The sequence below is a fragment of the Canis lupus genome, chromosome 30, assembly GCF_011100685.1.
Source record: "Canis lupus familiaris isolate Mischka breed German Shepherd chromosome 30, alternate assembly UU_Cfam_GSD_1.0, whole genome shotgun sequence".
Taxonomy (NCBI): Eukaryota; Metazoa; Chordata; class Mammalia; order Carnivora; family Canidae; genus Canis; species Canis lupus.
Window position 1 is genome coordinate 9,962,247 of NC_049251.1, and position 24,478 is coordinate 9,986,724.

A 24,478-nucleotide genomic window follows, 5' to 3' on the forward strand; every position below is an offset into this window, starting at 1 on the left:
CGGGGCGGGGCCGGGGCGGGGCCGGAGCTTCCCTGGCCCGGGGTCCGGCTCAGGCCTTGGGTCAAGGCCGCTGCTGGGGGGGGCGCGGGGGACTCGAGGGTGAGCAGTTCTCCCGAGAGAGACACCTGACTTATCTAATGTGATAAGCACAGTCTTTCCAGAGTTTGTTTTCTAGATTCAGCCATCACCACCCTAAAGAAGTTAGGATAAAATTAGCCTAATTTCATTTGACCTTGTCTTGCTCCAAGGTTGAGTTTTCCATCCCCTGGCCTACGGGCACCCACCGGTTCTCCAGCCATTGTCAACTGATCCACCATTTGTGTCTAAGAATTTTTTTAAGGTTTATTTATTCATGAGACAGAGAGAGAGAGAGAGAGAGAGAGACAGGCAGAGGGAGAAGCAGGCCCCCTGCAGGGAGCCCGACGCGGGACTCGATCCGGGGTCCCCAAGATCACGCCCTGGGCTGCAGGCGGCGCGAACCCGCGGAGCCACCCGGGCTGCCCGTGTGTCTGAGAATTCTTGCCGGGACTATTTTTATCATCTTCTGCTCAGCCCTCAACACACAGGATGGCCTATCTGTATCTTTACACAAGGTTATTTCGACTACTTTCCAGTTGAAATGTTAAGAGGCATATTCTTGTGTTAACTCATTTCTCGTTTGGAAACACAAGATGGGCAGCGCTTTGGATGTTGCTACTCACTGAGAGATCCAGACGGGGAGACCAGGCGGAGGAGGGCAGATGGCACCGGCACTCCAGGTGGGGTGAAGCAGCGCCCACGTGAGTGCCTCCCAAGAGCTCCTCTTAGCACCTGGCAGGTGTTTTTTTGGTTTTGTGTGTGTGTGTGTGTGTGTGTGTGTGTGTGTGTGTGTGTGAAGATTCTGAGAGAGCCCAAGCACAAAAAAGGGTGGGTTAGGGGGAGGAGCAGAGAATCTCAAGCAACTGCACACTCAGCAGGGACCAGGACCCGGGGCTCCATCCCACAACCCTGAGATTATGACCAGAGGGGAAAAGAAGAGTCTGATGCTTAACCTGCTTAATGGACCCAGCCACTTAGGTCTCCCTTAGCACTTGCAGTTTTATTACTTCACCTTCAGTTTTATGACACAGGGAAGAATCTCCTCGTATCCTGGCACTCTGGTTTTTATCTGTAGGGATACTGAACACCTAGCTTCTCTTCAGTCCAGTGCTTCTTTTTCTAGGTCACTTCTGGATGTGGTACTGCATTTATAGCAACCTTCTGTTCCCTATTGATCTTGTAACCTCTGGTGCATTCAGTAACTTTATTAAATTCGGAAGGTAGTATTTCCCACTTTTGAAAGTAAACCATCACACAAACAGAACTAGAGTGTGCATGCGGAATGAATATTTTATTACTAGATTATAAAAATAAAATACAAAATAATTTTAAAACAGAACTTAAAACACTGTACAAAGCTTTAATATGATACAAATGGGGAAATTAAATAAATAATTACACTTTTATGTACAGATGGCCTATACAAAAGCACTCCATGTTTCTGCCAATACTCTTATGTCCTTGGTTGCCTGAGCAAAAATGCATAAAGAGGGCTGCTTGGAGGGAAAAGGACAATACAATACCTTTGGAAGTATTTCAAAGAGCAACTTCTCATCACTCTGGTTTCATGAAGAGGAGGAGAAAGGGAGAAAACCTTGGGATTATTAAAGTCCTCTATTCTAACTTAATGGTCTTGCTCGACAAGAGAATTCTTCTGGTTTGTGGTTCAATCGATGTTAACAGCTGCCAACAGTTCATTACTTTCAAGAATTATACCTAAGTCAAAACTAGATGTCTCCCCGTCCCTCTTTCTTCCTAAAAGCTGCAAACTGGTAAATAAATGGCCCAATTGAATCAGCACTTGGCAATTTTAGGAATGGAGTCAGGAGGGGGACAGGAGCTGTGCAGGAGAGAGGAGTGTGTGGGTTCAAGCATCAGTCGTCTAATCAGTTCTCTTCTTTCTTCAATTCACTCAATCCAATTTCAGAGCCCCAAGAGGCAGGAGTGTTGTTTACCTCATCTTCCTAACTGTATTTCTGAATGCTTTTTACCTTAGTGAACTAATTTATCTATCTTGTGAATCGTTTAAAAAGAAAATAGTTTTGAAAAGTCCTAAGGGCTTTCCCCTCCCTGGGTCATTCCCTAAAATAAATCACATTCAAGCTCTGGTCACCTTATTTATCCCTGTAAGTGAAGAACAAGACCCAGATTCCAAATATGGGGAAATGCTGTGAATGAATTTTTAATGATTTTAAACTGTGTACTGTAAAGCGGGTAGAAAGGATCATATGGCAAGGAGAGTGTATATTAAAAACTTGGGTTTACTCCATGTTCTTTGCTGGGTGAGTGAACACTTCTGTACATAATATGAAATGGTATTAAACTACTGAAAAGAGGGGTAAAATTCCTATCCATCATTAGTATGTAAAATTATGCCATGGGAAAATTCTCTAGTCACATAGATTCAAATATCTGCCTCATGGAATCCTATTCTATAGGTCAAGGAACCCAGAACCTCTGGCCCAGGGGTACCGAAGAGACATGTCAGCATCACCAGCAATACATACTATGCCCATACTGTTACTTCCAATTTAACAGGCAGACTCTTAAAGTTTCACAGGGTAATGAAAAAAAGGCCTCATTTCCTTTACATGTCTCCTTAGACCAAAGATCCAGCAAAATGTAAGGAACTATTCAAATCATTACTAAATGTTACTTGTTGGTTATTCAGTTTTTTGAGATTGTGTATAATAACTACAAAGTTACCTTGATCTTGTCACATACTTTCATATTCTGACCAACAAATTTGCTCAAGGGGAATAATTAAACAGCAAGCTTATATTTTCAAAGTCAGAGCAAATAATCATTACAACTCAGACAATGTACTGATGGGCCAAGACTCTACTGTCATCATTTCATGTCCAGCCAAGGATTTCTTAGGGACTGAGGTGTGCAGCATCCAAATTCCCCTTCAAATTAATAGGGATCCTTGTCCTATGCCCTGGATTTACCTAAGAACTATAGGAATTCCCTATATACTTCCTGCAGCTCTCCCTCGCACTGTTGGCAACTGAATTTGTAGGCCCCTAAGACTATCTGGGTTAAACGTTCTCCTAATGCCAAAGGGGCAACCAAATGATTGAAAAAATCCAATGATATGATGTTTCCACACTCCCCTCCCATCTTCAAGGTGTACACTAGAGTTCTACTGGATGGGGGCAGGGAAGTGGGAGGTCCTCACCACCACCTGGGGGCTTCCATGTACCATGTCCTCCTATGTGGTCTGAGGACCGCAGCTGCTGCATGTTCCCTTCTCTAAGTTAAGGTCTAAATCTGCACCTGGAACTCGGGTGAATATTGACATGTGGGGACTACCGTAGTGGTTATATGCCTCAATCCTGTAATACTTTTTGTGTTAAAACACAAACTGTACAGACCCAAACTTAAGAAAGTTGAACAATGCCCTGTCACCAACCAGTCTCTCTCTCCTCAGTGATACAGGTGCCAAAATCTGCCTCCCTTTAGGCAAAGTCCCAACACATCTGTGGTAAATGCTCATAAACAGAAGTGGGCAGAATATAAAAGAGTGACTGCAAACAACTTCATTCCAAAATACATGAACATGACAGAAAAAATGATTCCCTAACATACACCATGTTTTGATAGATATAAAGGCATGAAAAAAGTTTTAAATGTGAAAACTTTGATCTCCAAGACTAAATCTAGACTTACCTACAAATTTATATTCAAATGGCCAGAATAAGATGCATTTTTTTTTCCCTAAGCCACTGAACTCTGAATTCCGGATCCTGTTTCTCCTATCACCAATTCCTAATGTTAGATTAATAATGTAGTTCGCAGAACAAAGAATCCTCTGGGGGAAAAAAGCATCTGTTTTTAACTCAAAGCTATCGGGTATAGAAAAACTAATTATAGTTTTAACTATCTGCGCGTGGGTTTATAAAACATGCACTAAGTACACTTTTTCCTTGTAGATTGAATGCAACCATAGAAACATTTGCATAAAAATCTGTGGCCTGGAAGGAACCTCTGATGATTACCAAAGAACCTCAAGTTCCCCTAGTGGCTAGGAGCTGGATAGAAAGAGATACTGTACTAGTCCACCGACTCAGGAAGCAGCTGGGATTTGCTTAGTATTTTAAAGCAAATAATACAAAGTGGATAATGACAACAGTGGGTATCAATTATCATTTTGCTACTTATTCAGGACTGGAATGACTTGGCAACTTTTACGAAAAAACATTCACTTCCCAACATGCAACTTAAGAAACACAAATGTGCTGGTGCCCTTGTCCGCAAAGCCAGCCTGCACACCAAGGTGGGAATGACAGCGCTTGCCTGAGACCTACCACATTCAAAGATGTTTACAGTCTGTGCTTTAAGGTTACATTTGATATGACCCAATTTGCCTTTGTTCACTATACATTAAAGTTAAATGCCTTTATGCTGTGTAAAAGATGAAATTTTAATATTTTAGCCAATCTGTATACCCTGGAGATATGGCAGCATAATGTAAGAAGAATGCTATCTACAGGGGCTGAGCCCGTGCTAATCCATTTTCTACTCCATCCAAGTAATTCCAGAAACTAGACATGGTAGAGGAGAGGGGAGGGCAAGTAGGACTAGGGTTGTCATTTTTTCATGAGAAGAGAAACCAGGAGGCACTTGATTTTCAAAAGATTATTTTAACTTTTGCCCCATGCTACTTTTATAGAGTATAGTCTGGCTTGGCTTTAATTAGTGGCCATGTCCCTCACCTTAGGTAAAATAACCCAACTGGTTTATAATTACTTGGATGATCCATGCTTGTCACTGAAATCTGAAATATGCCATACTAAAAAAAACTCAAAATAAATTAGAAAAATAAGGAACTAAAACAACAACAATAAATAAATAACCAACTCATTCCGTGTATCATACCTTAAAATAAAGCAAAACCAAAAATCCTGTGCCAAAAATATTTTTTGCTCAGGACTGCCGACTTCTCTTTTAAGCCTGAGACACTGAACATCAAAAAGCACAAACTATGCTTTTAAAAACCATAAAGTAAATCTCTATATAAGATAGTACTTTTAAGTGGACCTATTGATACATTTGATATAACAAGTCTGTTTTCTTTTGAAAGCATCCGAGCAGAAACATCTTTGGTTAACTCTTTCCTCTATTTGCAAAATAAAGTATTCTTATACACTGAGGCTATTTCTCTCTGGATCTGGAGTTCACCAGTGCTATTTAGAAAAGGGGACAATGTAGTGGCGGAGTTGGGAGAAAGACAAAAGAAACCAAGAGAGAGAAAACACCCAATTGCCATGTTGCCATCGCTGCCTGTTTTGACCACTAGAAGAGAAATACCAAAAAGAAAAAGACACATACCACAATTATAGCCTCATCTGTTTTTCCAATGGTTATGACGGGCACATTTCTCAGGACAGGGGTCAAGATAAAAGTTGTGATAAAAGCTGGCTACTTTTAGTACAATTTCGCCAATACAACAAAAAAAGAAGATAATTCTTTAACTGTAGATTACTCCACTCCCCCACCATCCAAAAAATAGTGAGGTGAAAAGAATGTAAAATCGCAATTTTTAAGAGATTTTTTCTTTATACCAATTTATGTCAGACCCATGATTATCATCCCAGTTTATCCTCTTTAACCGTAAGGACAGAATTATGAGATTAACATGACAAATTTTTGAGCCAGTATTACAAGCACATACCGGTAATTTTTTCCCCTATTAAAATCTTTTAAAAGTGAAAATTAAATAACATATCTTGGCTTGAAGGCTGCCAACCCTTGCATTATACACAAAGAAGGCAAGAAGAATCTGAAGTGTCCCATGCCAAGAGCATATTTTCAGAAAATGAAGACAGGCAAGGCCCAAGTGTACACGAGGCACACAAAAAGGAATTTCACCATCTGTGATCTTGAAATTACAAATGGAGAATGAGAAAGAATGAGTTTATATAAGCATATGCTTCTCTATATATTTATAAATATTTATATCATTTACCATGAAGACATGCAAGTAGTGTTACAGCAACTATTGTACAATATAATACAGAATGACCGGTCTTCCAATATTACAGTTGCTTTAGTTAAACAGCAAATATATCTTATCTATGGCATTCCTCTGTAGTGCTTGAAACCGGAGAGAAATTAAGATTCCACACTATGCTACATTTTCTTATGAGATCATATAGGACTCAATAGTGTTTTGAGTTTCGTTTTTTGTTTTTAAAAAAGCTCAACACAGATAAAGAGAACGAGATAAGTTCAGTGCAGCTTCAGGGCAGCTTTGATGCAGCATTAGAATGTATTCACTTGGTGAGGAAATATACTTTTCTTTTTTGTTGTTGTTTTTTGTTTGTTTTGTTTTTTCTGTTTTCCAATTCAACCATATTAGGTTTGGCAGCAAACACAAGGTCAAAGAGAAAGCACAGATGTTTGCTAGAAGGCAAATTTCAACAGCAAGCAGACTGATTTACCTGACCTCAATAAGGTCTCTACAACACAAAACGCCTACAGAGTAGAAAAGAGCCCATTTGAAAAATCTAGCATCATTTACTTTTGTCTGATTTCTGGTAGCAGAAGAGTGAAATTAGAACAAATATGCACCTCCTCGTAGCTTTATAAATTGAGGTTACAAGGAAATCAGGTCCAAAAGCCCAAATATTCAAACTAAAGCACAGGAGAAGCAGGTAATAAAACATTAAAAGATAAATATTGAGCCTAAATTTATTTCCCCAGATACTCATTCCTTATTGGCTAAATGTATAAAATACAAAGTTTGAGGATCATCAGCCTCAACAACGTACCTAATTTCTTTCTATTTTTCTTTCTAAATCTCTAAGAGCATAAAGTCACATTCCACAGCATTGTACTTCCCTGGTATCATCTTGGAGGTTGCTATTGGAAATAGTCAGTATCTAGAAGACCTAAGAAAGCAAGGTCTACTCTGGTTGGTCTTCCTTCCACAAGGACGAGACAAAGGGGAAGAAGATTCTTTTGTCTTAAACGGTGTTTGCCCCACTCTGTCCCTGTCCTTAAAGCAGTAATGCCTGCACAGTAAGCTCTGCTTACACTTCTTCCTTTACCTAAGTTTCAGTAGTTCTTTTTCACAATAAAAATATACTGAGTTAAAAACTGTTAACTGTTCTTTTTTTCTGCTCCACAGAAAAATATTAGGACACACACACACACACACACACACACACACACACACCAAAAAAAAAAAAAAATCCACCAAACAACTGGATTTGAAATTCTCAGCATGTGCTGCTAAAAGCATATTAGAATGTATTGTTAAAATAAGAGAAAGGAGATTGCATCAGGGGAGATATACTAACTTTAAAAACAGAAATCCAGGGAGGGTAGTAAAAGGTGTGAACTCTCAAACACACAAGCCACAAGTATAGGAGCACTGGCTCCCCAGCGTCAGACTTGTTATATACCCTCATATTAGAGCAATTCTGACTCTCCAAGGTTGGGAAGTTTTGAATGAAAATAATAAAACAAGAAGTTTCGCTTTTGCTATAATATCTTTGAGGAATGCCTTAAAAAAAAAACAGGCCAAACCCCTTAAAATTCCATTCCATTTCTTACTTCAACTTTTTTGTTTCAAAGGCAGCTAAAAAATGAGAAATCATTTAATCTTCCCCTTGGATTTTGCTGGATTGCCCCTTCTTATGCAAAGGCATTGATTCCTGATCTGCTTGCTGCCTGCCTTAGGTAATTCCTTATCATATATTTATGTCTTCTTATAAATAATTTATCATGTTACTTTCTTTTGCAAGAGAAGATCAACACTGATTTTTTTTTTAAATAGACAGTACAGGGACACACATGCATCAGGTTTAGGAGGAAGATCTCACACCTTTCACAGAGATGCAGCCCGGCTCCTATCTGCTGAGTTTAGTGGCTGACTTACTCTTCCCCGGGGGGGCTTTAGTGCTGGCCGAGTGGTGGTGGAGGCTGCTGGATCCTTTCAGGCCATTCTTGCTGGGTTTGCAATGCTCCTGTTGGCAGGACCTCCTGGAAGAGGAAGATCCTGAGTGGCTGGGAGGTGACTTGCTTCTCCCCAGATGCGGGGATGAACTCCTCTGGTCATGGTGGGGCCGTCCAGCCCTGGATGGTGAGGAACTGGATGTGCGAGGCAAGGAAGAGCTTCGAGGAGAGGCACTGGGACTCCTGCGAGGGACAACTGGACTCTTGGGTGGTGTTTTTGGATTGTGAGGGGATCCTGGACTCTTGCACTGAGTAGTGCTCCGGGATTTCTGAGATCCATTTTGAAGAATCTGGGCCAGGCGGGAGAAAAGGTCTGAGTCGGAATTGCTACTTCCTAGGACTTTGTATCTGCGGAGCCTTAAAAGAACACAGAAGAATTATTTTCATTTTAATTCAAGTGTATCCAGACATAGTGTCCTCATGACAATGTGTACAATGTGAGTCAAGCCAGCAAACACTGGAAACAGAGTTACTCTTTCACATACCAGTTGTATGACCCTGGACAAATTACTTAACCTCTCCTAGTGTGTATTTTTTTTTTTAAGTACAGTTGACATACAATGTTATAATAATTTCAGGTATACAGCACAGTGATTCCAGAATTCTATAGATTACACAATGTTCACCACCGTAAGCTCTGTTACCATCTGTCACCATACCAGGTTATTATAATACCATTGACTATACTCTTTTTTGCTGTACTTTCCATCCCTATGTCTTATTTTATAACTTAAAGTTCGTACCTCTTACTACCCACCCCTTACGTTCCCTCCCACCCCACTCCCTCTCTGGCAACCAACGGTTTGTTTTCCATATTTGAGTCTGTTTCTGTTTGTTTGCTTTTTTTCAGATTTCACATGTAAGTGTGAAAATACCATATGATTTCACTTATATGTATTTGGTATCTGTCTTTCTCTAATTTCACTTAGTATAATACCCTCCAAGTCCATCCATGTTGTAAGTGGCAAGATTTTGTTCTTTTTTATGGTTGAGCAATATTCTATTATATTCTATGTACACACACACCCCTACATCTTTACCCATTCATCCATTAATGGACACTCAGGTTGCTTCCATATCCTGGCTATTATAAATAATGCTGCTATAAACATAGATGTGCATATATATCTTTTCAAATTAGTGTTTTGTTTTCTTTGGGGTAAATACCCAGCAGTAAAATTACTGGATTGTATGGCAGTTCTATTTTTCATTTTTTGTGGGAATTCCATACAGTTTTCCATAGTTGCTACATAAATTACATCCTCACTGGCAGTGCATATAACCGCTCCCAGCTTTTAATGGGAATACTATCTACCTCCCATGATTACTGAGCAGCCAAGAACACTGGCCCAAGTAAAGTATTTAGTTGGCTGTCTGCCATTTAGGACTTAAATATTGTTAGTCCCTTTCCTCCTAAACCATGTTTGCTCTTCTTCTTCTTCTTCTTTTTTTTTTTTTTTTTTTTTTTTTACGTTTTTATTTAAGTAATCTGTACACCCAACATGAGGCTCAAACTCTCGACCCAAAGATCAAGAGCCACACACTCTTCTGACTAAGCCAGCCAGGCACTCTGGCATATTTATTCTTCTAATTTTAGGATCAACTTAATGCAATGTCTCTAGCATGTTGGTAAATGAGAGAGAGAGTAAAGCATTTTGTTTAAGGCTCCTACAACAGAAATTTGGCATGTGTATATGCAAACATTAAACCCCACAAAATATAAGTCTTCAACATAAAGTGTACTCTCCAACAGCAGGAACTACAGATAAAAGTATATTTCAGGGCAGCCCCGGTAGCTTAGCGGTTTAGCGCCGCCTTCAGCCCAGGGCATGATCCTGGAGACCCGGGATCGAGTCCCATGTCGGGCTCCCTGCATGGAGCCTGCTTCTCCCTCTGCCTGTCTCTGTCTCTCTTTCTCTCTGTGTGTGTCTCTAATAAATAAATTTTTTAAATCTAAAAAAAAAAAAAGTATATTTCAACCTCATTTAACACTTTGCAAAAGGAAAGAGTAGTCACTGGTTTCTCTGGGCCTCACTTTCTGTCCCTGACAATAGTCCAAGATTCAGGGTAGCTGGGTTTGGGTGCTGACTGCCCATCTTACTGGCAATTGAATTGGGCCTTAGAATTCTAAATCTAGAGAATATTTATATGAACAGCAGTGTCTTCTCTACCCTAAACATCTGCCTTGGCCTAAAATCCATTCAGTTAAAGAATTTAAACCTCAAAGTGCTGACACGCCACTTCTTCTAGAAGGAAGTAGGAGAACTTCCAAGGTTGTATTAGCACCTGCAGGACACAGGGGTATAAATAGCCATCAACACCATCACAGGTCATTATTTTTTTCTCTGAATTCTCTCCTCTTCCTTTCTCACCATCTACTTATTCTGACATGATGAAACTCATTCTGGTTAAGCCTACCCTTGTGGATCTTATAGAAAACTTTGAAGAATGAAATAAAATCCTCCTTCTGTGCCAGGACCTATGTGGGAAAGCTGAACTCCCCCTGAGTTCCCAGATGAGATCCAGGTTGGTCAGCTCTGTAATATTTGACACAATGTCACAAACTTGGATTAGTTACCAAGTGTTACTTTTAAGGGACATGTAAAGTGCTAAGTAATAAGTGATAATCAAGATTTGTTTGCTGTGTTCCAAAGCAGCCCAAGCCACAGATACATTACCTCTATTAAGTACAGAGGATAAGCAGAAGGAAGAGGGCACGTGTGGCTACTGTTCATGGAATCAACTTTCCAAAATGTCTCAAATGACTGCTGTTTACTCATTGTCATTCTTCCTGTGGAAGTCTAGTCCCACTGGCACTTCAAATCCAATGCTTAGGCACTCTTAAACCTGAAACCCTATAGCAACTCAGAACTAAATTTACCTTAGCTAAGGGGAGCAAGTTCTGCTGCGTAATGATACAGACAGAATCTTACTTTAATATACTTCAGGGACACCTGGGTGGCTCAGCAGGTGAGCATCTGCCGTAGGCTCATGGCATGATCCTGGGGTCTGGGGATCAAGTCTCATATCAGGCTCCCTGAGAGGAGCCTGCTTCCCCCCCATCTATGCCTCTGTCTCTCTGTGTCCTTCACGAATAAATAAAATCTTAAAAAAAAATAATACACTTCAGAATCCATAACATGTGGAGACCTTCTGTTGTACTAACAGGCTATGGTCTTCATGTATTTTGATTTCCACCTTGTTTTTGTTAAGTGGCCATCCTTTTTTTCATTCTTCTCCAAAGGTTTAGACCATTCTAGTTTGTGGAATGAGTAATTGCTCCACAAGGAAAGCACTCTTAACTGGTTTATCACCACCACCCCCCACCCCGCCCAGGATTTTCCTCTCTCCTTTAAAATATAATCACACTGTAGCCAACTATATATGAGAATACTTCAATAAACAAGTATGCCATATAGTCAATATTAAACTAATACTTTTTATTATGTATGGATTTATGTATCATGAGACCTAGGGAAACTGCCTATAGGGTTTTTGTGTTTGTTTAATTCATTACAATCAGATAAATAGCACTGTTACCAGGGCCCATTCATCAATTTACAGACAAAATCTTTTTCACTAGAATTTGACATCATAATGATATCTGTTATAATGGGATTATGACTAGAAAAAGCTGTAAAATTACTGAGTATATAGCAGTTAAAATGGACTAAAAGAGAAGTAAACTACGTTGTGTACTAACCAAGCCCTGCATAAAGCTCTACATGCATGCAACCTTATTTTATCCTCCCCCAAACCACGAGGCAAATAGAAGACCTATTTTATAGATGAGGAAACTAAGGGTCACACTGCTAGAGGGTGGGGGAGCTAAGAATAAATTTGGATCAGCATGACCTTGTCTATGGCTATAAGGCTTGGGGAAGGTAGGAAGGAAACAAGACGATGAGAAGCAGGCAACAAATAAGTGAAACCACTGATATAATCAGACAAAGAAATAACACTATGCACTTAACATAGTAAGAACACGGAACATTACCTGGCTTCTACTCCAGGCCTCGTGGGTGGCTTTCCTGGTGGTGGCCGAGGCAAGAACTGAGTTGAAGTTGCGCTGCTGACTTGATCTGTGCTGACCCAAGAAACTGGCCGTGGAATTTTGCTCTTTCTGGACTGGGAAATGATGGGTGACAGAAAGCTGTCTTCGGCTGATCTGCTCAGGTGTGAATCCACAGCCAGTCTTGAAAAGGGAGCAAAGACTTCCTCCTCAGAAAAGGGAGCTGGAACAGCGGCTAGTCTCTCCTCTAGCAATTTATCAGAGGCACTTGAGAGGTCCCCAAGGAAAGACTTGAGTTGCCTTTTTTCCACCAGAAGCCTGACTAGGTCTGGCTGATAAGCTTTCTTTTGGAGGAGCTTCTCTTTTGCAGACACTGGAGAGGAGGACTCAAAAGTTGAGTCTATCTCTTGTGCTAAAACAGGGATTCGGCTGTGTCTAGTTACAAAGGATGACCTAATCATATCCTTCCGGGATGGGGGACAATGTTCACTCTCTGAAACACAATGAAATAATTCTCCATTTCTAGGGGCCATTTTCTCCCTCTTACCCTCTTGGTGCAAAAAAGTAGACAGGTCTCCCTGCTGACCTGGCAAGTCTTCACTCCTGATGTCATCATCCTTAGATATCTTACTTTTTTGCATTGCTGCCACCTGACCTATCTGTCCTTCAACGTGTGGGTCAATGACTTGTGGAGAAATTTCTGAAGTTCCGACTGCCAGAAGCTTCATTATCTCCTGATTTTTGTCTTGATTTGGCACTACACTAAAAGTCTGTGTCTTTGTCACATCAAGAGGTTCAGTAGTAGCTGAGTGATCCCTTTCCACAGTTACCAAGTCTCCTGGAAGGGAGGCGATCTCAATATAATGCTGCCCTTTGCTTAACTTCTCATCTTCATTATCCAACCCTAGAAGATTGCTTTTCTCTTCGGTTTCCCTAGGGAGACTCTCAAATTCTCTCATAGCCAGTCTGTTATGGTCAGGAAGGTCTTTTGGTCCCAGCTCTTGAGATTTGTTACACTCTCTAATATTGGGTAACAAGTCATGACCAATATGATCTATCTGAAGCCCCAAGTCTGTTCTGCTTCCTCCACTAGGAGGTTCGCCCTCTGTTACAACTAGGCCAGAGAAGTTCTCCCTTGGAGAGTAAAGTTCCACTGTGGGTTCCAAGGGCTGAAGGTCTTTCTTCTCTGGCTGCTGACCATAGTGAAAGCTTCCTGAAGTTGATTGTGTGGATGCCACAGAAGGCCTAGGAATCGTAATCTGGAGAGACAGGAGAAAAAATATTATGCAATAATGTGAAATATAATGAAGATGAGTGGTTTGAAATTTCACACTTCAAATTCTAATTTATAAGAGGAACACAGATGTTGACCAGGTCTGCCCAACTCATATTTCAAATGAACAATTCTGAATCAAAGTACCTGACACTCAAGCTCTCCTACTCAGGAGCTATACAAAACAGTTTCCCTGTGGGCTCATTGCTGCCTTTTCTTTAGACTTCTCTGTGCTCTGGAAGACTGATCTTTATGGACTGCATGATCCAGGCTCCCTTGCCTTCTGCTTTCTGGCCTGGTTTGCCCAATGGGCAGTTCCAACAAATAAAATCAGAGGAGAGAAAGGTCTGGGTATTATTATTATTTTTAAGAAGATTAATGTATGTATGTATGAAAGAAAAAAAGAGAGAGAGAGAAGAGAGAGAGAAGAGCAGAGGGAGAAGAACAAGCAGACATGGGGCTCGATTCCATGACCCTGAGATCATGACCTGAGCCAAAATCAAGAGTTGGGTGTTCAAGCGACCATGCCACTCAGGCGCTCCAAGTAGTAATTCTCTCTACTTCCTGCCCAAGGGATGACAGCTTTGGTGGTGGCTACATGCTACCACTTCTGGCCACCGCTGCTATCGCATGGCCCTTCTCCCAGCTTTTGCTCCCTCTTCTTCAAGATAGAAATGGCTCCCTCCACTGATGGTCCTGTTAGTTCTCTTAACTCTACCCACACATCTGTAAACAATTCTTTTCAGTAAATTCTAAGTCCCCTTGAGTGTGCCAGCTATTTTCTGCCAGAAGCCAGATACAGGATTAGAAGAAAAAAATGACTGGCAAATTATTGTACATTTAAAAGCTCTAGATTTACATTCTGTTTCCTATAACGCCTCTAAATCAAACAATGTTAGGAATATTTTATCTTTCTATAAGCAAAGATATACAAAGATGTTTCCTAATGTTTCATTACCTTCTTTAATTTTTTTAAGGTCAAACCTATGATAAATTAAATTCTACCATCCTTCCACTGAGGTCATTTCAATTCTATGTAAATGAGATTCAATGTCTAATAAGAATGCCCTTTCTTAAGACTCCACATTTTCACATTTGTTAAAAGTAACATGTAAGAAAAAAAAAAAGACACTTAACGAGGCAGAAAATATCAACCACATAAACTGACACGAAAAAAAGCTTTTCTGCAAAATCAAAGTAGTTAATTACTTAATGAAGCTAATTTAGTTCTAGGAAAACTATGGAAATTGCTTTTGCAAGTCAAAGCAAAATGAATTTAGAACTGTTCATGGGAGATTCTACTTAGACCCCACTTTAGTCCAAAGACATCAAGTAATCAATGTTGTTCCAGAGTCAGAGAAATTGTCTGGCTCTGTTTCTCTGTGTGTCAGGAATACAATTAGGTTTAAGAATATGTAAAGCTTGTCCTAAGCCCATCCCAGGAGAAAACACCACACTAATGTCCTGAAATAGCTCTTGAATGGAACCAGTATCCTGAGGACCTTTAGGTTAGTTGAATAAAGACAGGCTGTTTGGATTCAGATGTGAAGTCTTAAAATAAAGCCCAGACTTCTAGGAAAAGAGAGTGAGTTCTAGAGGTGCTGTTGCCCTTCAGGAAGTTCCCTTATACTTGTTATCTCTTTCATTATTCTAAAATATATTCAGACAGCAATTTTCTAGTATACATTAAAAATCATATTAAAACCTAAAATGTATAGTTACTTACTATTCAAAATATAATTTTTAAGACCTGAGAGTGATGGTGGTAAGAAAATCAGGTAAGAAGTTATAAAAATGCCAAAGAACAAGAGACATGATTCTATCTACATTCAAAATAAACCAACAGTCACTTCATTATTATATGTAATTCCAAAAACATCAGCCAAAATAAACTCAGCACTGTTTACAAAAATAATAGTCCACTGCTCTTCTGAGATTGGAATAAGGGAATCCATGCCCTTCTGAGCTTAACTCATCTTAGATTCAGAATATAAAAGGATGTGTGTATGTGATCTGACAAAAGGGGTGACAATCTTGTGCACAGAAAAGATATAGAAACCTCCAGACAGGATAGTCTATTTTCCTGAAAAAGATTCTGAGCAATTACAATAAAGTGCATAAAATACTCTCATATAATATTTGTACAGTACTTTAAATTTCTAAAATATTCCTAAAATCATTTTTATTAATTCCATTACATATCTGCCCTATATTTTAATTGGGTGCTATTATTTATACAAATTTCACAAATGAGGAAAAAACATGGTCAAAAAAAAGTTGGAGAAAGATCTTCAGGATTTTGAAAGTCATGCATAGCACAGCACAGCCTATTGACATGCATTACACTCAAATGAAGTCTGGAAAAGAGTCTGCCTAACTATTGTCTGACGAGATAAAAGGAGAAAAGCCAAAGATCAATAGCTAAATATAGAAAAGGAAGACTAATTCTAATTATAGCTGAAAAGAACTTTCTTAACCTTAGACTACAAGCCACAAAAGTATTTCCATACTTGGGACACTTTGCAAACAGATTAAATCAATGATCTTCCAGTAAGCCAGATGCATCTTTTCTATCCTTAGTTTCTATAATTCACCAACATTTCATTAAGGCATGAGTTCACTCCTTTCTTCTGTTCTCTAACTGTATAAGGTAAATACCTTTTTACAGAACTAGAAAATGACTGCGATATTTTCCATTTCTTTCATATTAGTTTTACTAACGCCTGCTACTCAGTTTGACTAATATCAGCCTCATCACTTTTTAGTTCACATAAAGCAGCTTCGTTATTTATAATCACCCAGTTTACAACAGGCCAGAGAGCAAGAGACAATAAACTGCAAACTAACAATGATTTACATTTAGCTTATACATAATTACCCGTTAACTTTTATCTCACTCAAGGATTGTAATGTTATTAAGATAATAAAAACAGCCTCTCTTCCAAATAAAAGGTATGTAATACATGAAATATCTAGATCTCATTTTGGTTTTTTGACAAATAATTTATGAGATATAGGCAGAATAATCTATTGGTTCCTACTATAGCCAAGAATAACAGTTACATGAACACATTCCTGGTCTATTAAAAAACTTAAATTTTAAGGATTCACATTTCTTTGGGCCATTCAAATTCCCCAAAGACTTCTTTTGTTTAAAACATCTTTACGTGATACTTTATACAAGTGTTGAAAATTATGAATAAAACACTATTACTGAATCATGTATCTATCAAATTTTTATTTTTAGAAAGAGAATGCAGAGCAGTGATAACATCTGAGTAATAAGAGGCCCTGCATACTAAAAGAATGTCCCCCTCTCTCTTTACCCCGATTGTTTACTCTGACCACATTTATGCTGGTTACTATGGTTGAAGATGTTGCTATACTGTGACTTGGCTTACAGATACAGGGGCTAGTGGGAGGAGGAATGGAGCAGGCAGCAGTATGCCACACGGGTGGAGAAAACTGAAAACCGGAAGCCTCAAGACCTAAGTCAACAAAAAGGAGAAGTTGCCTTTTCCCTTCCCATGTTTTCCCACTCCTCCGAGAGACATCCTTCATTAATAGTTACAGTGCATTTTGTAGGATTTGAACCTATAAGGATTTTGTGGGGATACTAAAAATCATAAGCAAGCCACAGCTCACACCCAAAGATTAGAAGTCATAGAAAAAACAGACTGAGGGATCCCTGGGTGGCGCAGCGGTTTAGCACCTGCCTTTGGCCCAGGGCGCGATCCTGGAGACCCGGGATCAAATCCCACGTCGGGCTCCCAGTGCATGGAGCCTGCTTCTCCCTCTAGCCTATGTCTCTGCCTCTCTCTCTCTCTCTCTGTGTGTGTGTGTGTGTGTGTGTGTGTGTGTGACTATCATAAATAAATAAAAATTTTAAAAAAAAGAAAAAGAAAAAACAGACTGAAATAAGAATATTTTTGGCTGGCCTGTAATTACACACCACACACATGACTACAGGATGTCATGGTCAATTTTCAAGACTCTTCATGCAATATTGGAAGACACTTCCCAGTTTAAATCTAGTTCAACTATTCCCAACTTGCATAACCTACAGATTTCTATCATAGCATGTATAACACTTAAATTGTTTCCCTTTACTAGCCTGCTAGCCTGAAGACCCTTGAAAGCACTGAGGAGACTCACTGGGCTTTGAATTCTTTGATGTCTAGTGCAGTACTTGACACACAGTGAATGCTTGATAATTTTTGAATACATGATTGAATCATTATCACTGGATACTTGGGTCCTTTCCAGGAAGCCTCTCCCAAGTGGTATAGTCCAGTCTATTATTTGAATAATATAATATTCAATATTGAATAATAACTTCACAAATGGGCTTTCATGACTTCCCAAATCAGTCCATAAAATTTCTGGTCTTTTCTGTTCATAGGCTGAATTATACTATCATATGTAATTTCAGAGATGTAATCACATACAAACAAAACTTTCCTATAATTATAATGACCAAATTTTCCAGATCAAAAATAGGTAACCATGGTCAGACGGAAGACATATGGCCACTCCCTAGTCAAGGTACCTGAAGATCAATGCAGATTTCTGCTGCAAAATCCATTTCAAGTTAACAGGTGGCAATTATTCCTGAAAGTCTTTATCTTTTCACATGATTAAAGTATATACCATTAATACATTACAGGAATCATTCCTTTTTTCAATGGAGGCTCTGAGTAACTCCATGAGCTTCCATAGAGTCCCTCTAGTTTATACAAGGACTCTAAACACAGTGGAACACATTTTACTGAGAAAGCCACATGAAACTACTATTTCAAATAAGCTGTACCACTAAAATGTCTCTCAAGTTCTCACTGCAATTTTCACAGTTCAACCCTTCACCGTATTTGCTTGGATTAATGCCAAAGTGCCCTCACTGGCTGCTGCCCCCACCCATTCTCTCCCACTCAGCTCCCAAACAGCATGTTACTCCCCTCCCCCAGTCTTATCAGTTTCTTGTAGGAAAAGGCACTTAGATTCTAGATCGCATATTTAAATACTCTGAAGTCTGGTGCTTCCAGGCTCTACACCCCTGCATATACTACTGTATTCTCTGCCTGACACCCCTGCATCTCTCTCCACCAAAATAACATGCTTCAGAGTCCTCTTACTTTTAAAATGAACCTTAATCTTCCCAGAAAAAGATTTTAAATTTTTATTTCCTCCCCAATTATGAAAGTAGTTTTAAACATTTCAGTTTTCATGGTTAAAAAAATAGAAAATAAAAGAAAAGCTCAGAAAATAAAATAAAACAAAAACACCCAATATCACACTCCCCAGTCCTAGGCAGGCTATCTGTGTCCTCACATTTGTGTCCATGGTTCCACTAGAATCAGTTCATGCTGTTTAAGGTAACTGTTAGACGTAGGCCTTTGGTGCCAACCTGGCAGGCTGGTGCCAACTGTTTATCCTTGGGAAATAGCATAAAGCCTGGAATTTAGGAGACACTGAATAGAACTGAAGGAATGGAAAGATCAGAATTAAGGAATGCAATCATTGCTGATCTGAATTTTATAGTAGTGGTTTTGGTACTCCTGTAAATACAGTCAGAGGAATCCTCTTAATAGAAGCTAACTACCAGACAGATCACAAAAAAATTACATAACTCCTTTTCGTTTTGTCCTGCTCCCACTATGTACATTATTGTACACCCCCTTCTTCTTCTCAATGTCTAAGAAACAAGTCAGTGAGAAAATTCCTTCAGAATGTTGATAATCCCCTGGTGCAAGGAACAGAACAGATTATCTCACTGTCCTATGGCTTGATGTCATCAGTGCAAAAAAGGATAATATTCTCTCTGTTTGCTCCATAGAGTTGTTGTTAGAATCAAATATGAAAGTATTCTATGAAATACAAATATAAGATAATATGGTAGCCTGTCTCTATGATGGTCCCCAATGACCTCGGCCCCCTAGTATTCATTGTATATTCCCACCCACATTGTAGCACGTTTGGTCTGAGTGACCAACAGAATACAACAGAAGCGATGGGATGCCCCTTCTGAGATTAGGTTATAAAAGAAACTATGGCTTCTATCATGGTGGAGGCCTGTTCGCTCTACGACCCCAACCTCTCCCACGTCTCAGTCTCTTTCTCTCCTGATTTAATGGGAAAGCCAGCTGCCATGTCAAGAATGGAAAGACCCATGTGGTAAGGAACCAAAGTCTCTGGCTAACAGCAACTGAGGAACTGAGGCCTGCCAACAGCCATTGGGTGCGCCTGGAAGTGGATCTTCCCATTTTGGTTGAACCTTACAATGATTTTAACCTTAGGTGACAGCCTGACAGCAACCTCATGAGAGACCCTGAGGCAAAACCATCAGATTGAACCACTCCTACACTCTTAACCCTCAAAAACAGTGTGAAATAACTGTGTTGTTTAAAGCTGCTAAATTTGGGGTAATCTGTTACATAGCAACAGGTAATATAGTAGAGGTATTATTTCACATTTATATTACTTCCAAAGGTAATATTAAAATGAAGCACTTGCTTTCTATTTTAAGATTTTATTTATTTACTTGACAGAGAGAGAGAGAGAGAGAGAGAGCGAGAGCATGCACAAGCAGAGGGAGTGGTAGGCAGAGGGACAAGGAGAAGCAGGGTTCCTGTCAATTAGGGAGCCCAATGTGGCACTCAATCCCAGGACCTGGGGATTACAACCTGAGCTGAAGGCAGATGCTTAACTGACTAAGCCATCCAGGTGGCCCAAGTACTGGCTTTCTAAATGACCATCTAGAACCAAGAGATCATGTGGTATAATCTGCCTTGATACTCAGTATTTCAAAGAACTCTTCCAATTCTACATTACTTTTCAAATCTAACCTTCTGTCTACCAACAGTGATTACTCAATGTCACATATGAAACTGGTCACATTCTTTCCATAGTTCCTGCCACTCTGGACCAGGAGTCAGACCTCTTTTGGAAACAGTTCATTTTCTTTTGTTTTTCTTCTTGACCCCTGTTCATTTATGCTAGCTTAATTTTGTCTCTCCATTTTCTAATCAAAACAATTCACTATTTTTCTCCTATAAGCCAAAGGATGGTCTAATTTACCCCCTGTAAATCCATGTTGTTTAGCATTGTTTTAGAAATGACTGACAGTGGGCCAATTTCAACACTCTTTACCCAAGGAAAAAATTTTAATTTCCAACACAGCCCCAAACCAATTTCTTTCAAATTTAAAAAATGTATCCATCTTTCAAAATCTATCATCTAAAAAGTTGACAGATGCTATTTGATAATTAATGGTTTCATGTATTTGGATAAGGGAAGTCCTAACTAATGCTTATTAATCTGCACTAAGAAACAAAGCGGCTGCTGAAGTTCTCATCGGTTAATTTACTATGCCAACTATGCCTGTAATATAGTTAAATTTTGCTTTGCCCATTTTTATGGTTCCTACATATATTTTTTTAATATTTATTTATTCAGAGAGAGCGAGAGAGAGGCAGAGACACAGGCAGAGGGAGAAGCAGGCTCCATGCAGGAAGCCCGACGTGGGACTTGACCCCGGGTCTCCAGGATCACACCCCGGGCTGCCGGCGGCGCTAAACCGCTGCGTCACCGGGGCTGCCCGGTTCCTACATATTTTAAAACATCAGACATGGTTTTTTTTTTTTTTCATGTCATCATAAAAGAGAAACAAGCTTGAGTGAAAAAGATACAAACTAAACAAAGTGTTTCCTATCAGAAAATTTAAAATATTCAGATAGCCCAGTAATACGTTTTAGCGTGTTATCCAAGCTAGAACATATAATCAGAGTTGCTAGAGATGTAGAGACGCTAATTGGCAATACTCCCTATTTAATGTGTCTGTAGTAAATTAGGAAAATAATAACATCTGCTTTGCAAAAGTAAACTCTGAATTTAAGCTTCAAGAAGAGAATCAAGATAAATATGTTTTTCACCTAATCCCCCCTAAGTGAAGGAAATAGTAAGTTTATTACCTTAGACACAAATATACAAGTGATATACCTGACATTTCTTTAGAGACCTTCAGTTAAGAAAAATATTTTTATTTAAAGATACCTGAAAATGAAGTCAACCATATAATATCAAATATATGAATGCAAGTCTTTCAAGAATTTGACAGAGAAAATGTTGCAGGTAGTGTATGAGAACCATGCCAACAAGGCAAAAACTACAAGTGGAACCAAGGCGTTAGAAAGCCTCTTTGAGAGGAAACACACCAGAACGCAGCAGAAAAATGCCTGAGCAGCAGTGAGTGCACAGCATGAAAGAGGTGACGAAAAGAAGAAACTGAACTTGGGGAGATGGAAAGAGGGAATGAAACAGTAAAGAGGAATTTGGGAGGAAAAGGGATAAGAGGGAGGGAGGAAGGTGGCTGGGTTTGCCTCTGGTCCATAGGTTACTGTGTATAATTTGTAAAAGGATCCTCCTCAAAGAGAAAACAGACATGCACAAAGATGCACAGTCTGGGCTAGATTTCAGCCCCTACTTGCTCCCGTGGCTAGGCCACTTCATTCAGTGAACCTGTATAACTGTACAAAGCAGTCCTGGAAAAGAAGGAAAGACAAAGTAACTCTAATGAAGAACGAAGCAGGCATTTATTTTCCTATGTTGAAGTGCAGGTGAATTCCTACAGAGCTGTACAGAAAACCAAATTTTGTTATTTTCTCTCATTGTTTTACACCTGCATTTGGAATTGTGTTCTAATAAAAAAACATTTCAGCTAATAAAAAACAACAATGTTGTTTCTGGTGAGTTGGAAGAGAGGGCTGCTAAATGATTATGGAATTTAAGGAAATCTGGGACTCCTACTCATGGAAGGACAGATGTACCTGTCCTCAGGCTGGAGCCAAAGACCTGTGTACACAGTTTCCTTACTGCCAACATATTCGGCTTTTCCAGGGCTCCTGTTGCTCACCATCATACGGGCATCACTGCTCACTGATAATAAAGGGTGAAGGTGTCTCCAGCTGAATCCCCAAACTGAAGAGTAAAGAGGAGTTTCTTCAAAATGTTCCTTTGCAGAAGACCTTAGTCACAACTATTTTCAGCTACTTGTTAAAATGCAGACCACCCCTGGGTTCACTCTAGCCCAGGCCTACTGAAGCAGAAGCTCTGGAAGAGAGGCCAGAACTCTGTATTTTAACAATGGACAGACATTAAAGCTGGAAAACTGTTTAAGAGTAATGTAAAATATGACAAATTTCTCTGTGGAGATTACAAAAAAAAAAAGCAACAGAACAAAGTGAATCAAGCCAGGCAAGTGTATGCTATAAAGTAGAAACCACATTTACCTTCCTCACCAGATTTATAATGTAGAGATTAAAAATCTCTAGGATGACAAATTTTTAAAGTCATATCTAAATGCATAGATAGATAGCTCTTGTGGTCTAATTATAAATGTTGTTCTAAAATTAGGTTATAATGACACTTTATGTGTTGCGTTGCTATCCTGATAGGACTCACTTGCTTTGATAATTTTCAAAATGGATGACTGAGTATAGAATTTAGTCCCAACATCACTCCCTACCCACCCCCCTTCTGCCAAACTTAGGCATCTGCTGAACTATCTTAGTTGATCAACTATTAGTTCTTTTTAAACAGCACCTTGAGTGGATAATAGAGAAAAGGAATAGGAACAAATCTCTTACCGCTGTGAGGGGTCCTTCCGCTTGCGCTTCCATCGGACTTGTGGGCGTCACTGTAATAAACTGGCTGGCAGCTCCAGCCTGTAGTTCTAGCCTATCTGTGTACTGTTCTGAAGCAGCAGTGGCAGGGCACTCCCCAGAAAGTACTAAGACCACACCTGAGGTTTCTTTCTTTAAATGATCACTTTCTGCCCAAGGACCCAGTAGAAGCTTCTCATCTTGAGGTGATTCCTCCAGGACTTGAAGTACTTCAGGCTCTTCATCAGAAGGGCTTCCAGTTGTTTTATGGCCTAAAGCCTCATTTGTCCTGAAATCCCGAAGGTCCTGCTCCTTGTCCACAATCACCCATTCTTTGGAATCAACCTCCTGCTTGCAGGAGCTCAAGTTAACTGCTATAAATCCATTGCTGGCACCGCCATCTGCCTGTTCAGGGGTGTTGGCAGAGGCAGGCTTAGAAGCATCTGGAAGATATTCTTCATCATAGTGCCAGATATGGTCAGTACGAGACACAGCAGGAACACAAGGCTTATGAAGCACAGCAGGGAGAATAGATTCCTTTCCTCCACTGGAATCTTTCTGCATTTTCTCCAGGCTTTAAAAACAGAGAGCAGTTACTCAATTGCTCTAGGAAAATATTTATACACAACCTATAAGCTCTACACAGAACTAATATTCACACACATGTGACAGAATAATATATTAATAAAGCATAAGGAAGCTTTCACAGGCTGATAATGTTCTTCTCCACCTGTCATAATCCTGTTTTGGAAGATGGAACCCACAGGAGGAAGATGGCTCTCCTGCTTCTCGGCAGTAGGCAGAGAAGCCTACTCAGGCTGACTTATGTGATCTCTTTCCCCTTCTCTTTACAAATTCAATCACACTGCCCTCTGCTCTCTCTGAGGGACTGAGGCAGAACTTAGCTAAGGGGATTTTGCCTCACCAGAAGCCCTATAAAAGGAAATGAAGAAGCTAGTATAGGAAAGGAAATGAGAAGCTAGGCAAATACTTCATGTGTTTTGTTTTCACAGACATATGTAAATGTACACTCCAAGTAAACTCCAAAGGCACCGCTAGCTATTACACCTTCTCAAGCATGCCCAGCCCACTATGTAGCAGCAGTGCACACAGTGGTACTGGGTGGCGATGGGGGCATGGGGGATGACACAAGGAATATCGTTTGGGTGGATGAAAAGGCAACTGACACTTTATACAAATCTCTCTGCTGGCTGAGGGGCAGGCAATGGTGTAACCATTTGGCTGCATTGGCTTCTAGGAACTGATCTCAACTTCAGGGAAACAGTTTAAGCAGTATGTTTTCTCCCTTTCAAGTTTGCAGTTGGGTGCTTTCATTGCTTCAACTGTTTCCTATCCATTCTAGGTTCTGGCCTGAGTTCATTTCCTTAGATTACTTCTGTTTTCTCAGTGCTGTCTTACTTCTCAGCCCTTCCCTCAGCATGGTTCTTTTATTAAACTAATTCTTTACCAAACTAAGCTTTCATCCCTGTTGCA

At 39.8% G+C, this 24,478-nt stretch overlaps 1 protein-coding gene across 7 annotated transcripts in view; it reads right to left on the bottom strand.

Annotated features, from left to right (window-relative positions):
* Nucleotides 1-1,343: 1,343 nt before the first annotated feature.
* TTBK2 (tau tubulin kinase 2) overlaps nt 1,344-24,478 on the bottom strand; it is a 174,312-nt gene continuing 151,177 nt past the window's right edge. For all 7 annotated transcript variants that reach the window (XM_038580193.1, XM_038580194.1, XM_038580195.1 and 4 more), the window contains 3 exons: nt 22,970-23,558; nt 12,041-13,314; nt 1,344-8,400 (listed from right to left, as the gene is read on the bottom strand). In XM_038580193.1, the coding sequence (XP_038436121.1) occupies nt 7,938-8,400; nt 12,041-13,314; nt 22,970-23,558 (2,326 nt within the window). In that variant the 3' untranslated portion in view covers nt 1,344-7,937. The remainder of the gene's footprint in view (nt 8,401-12,040; nt 13,315-22,969; nt 23,559-24,478) is intronic.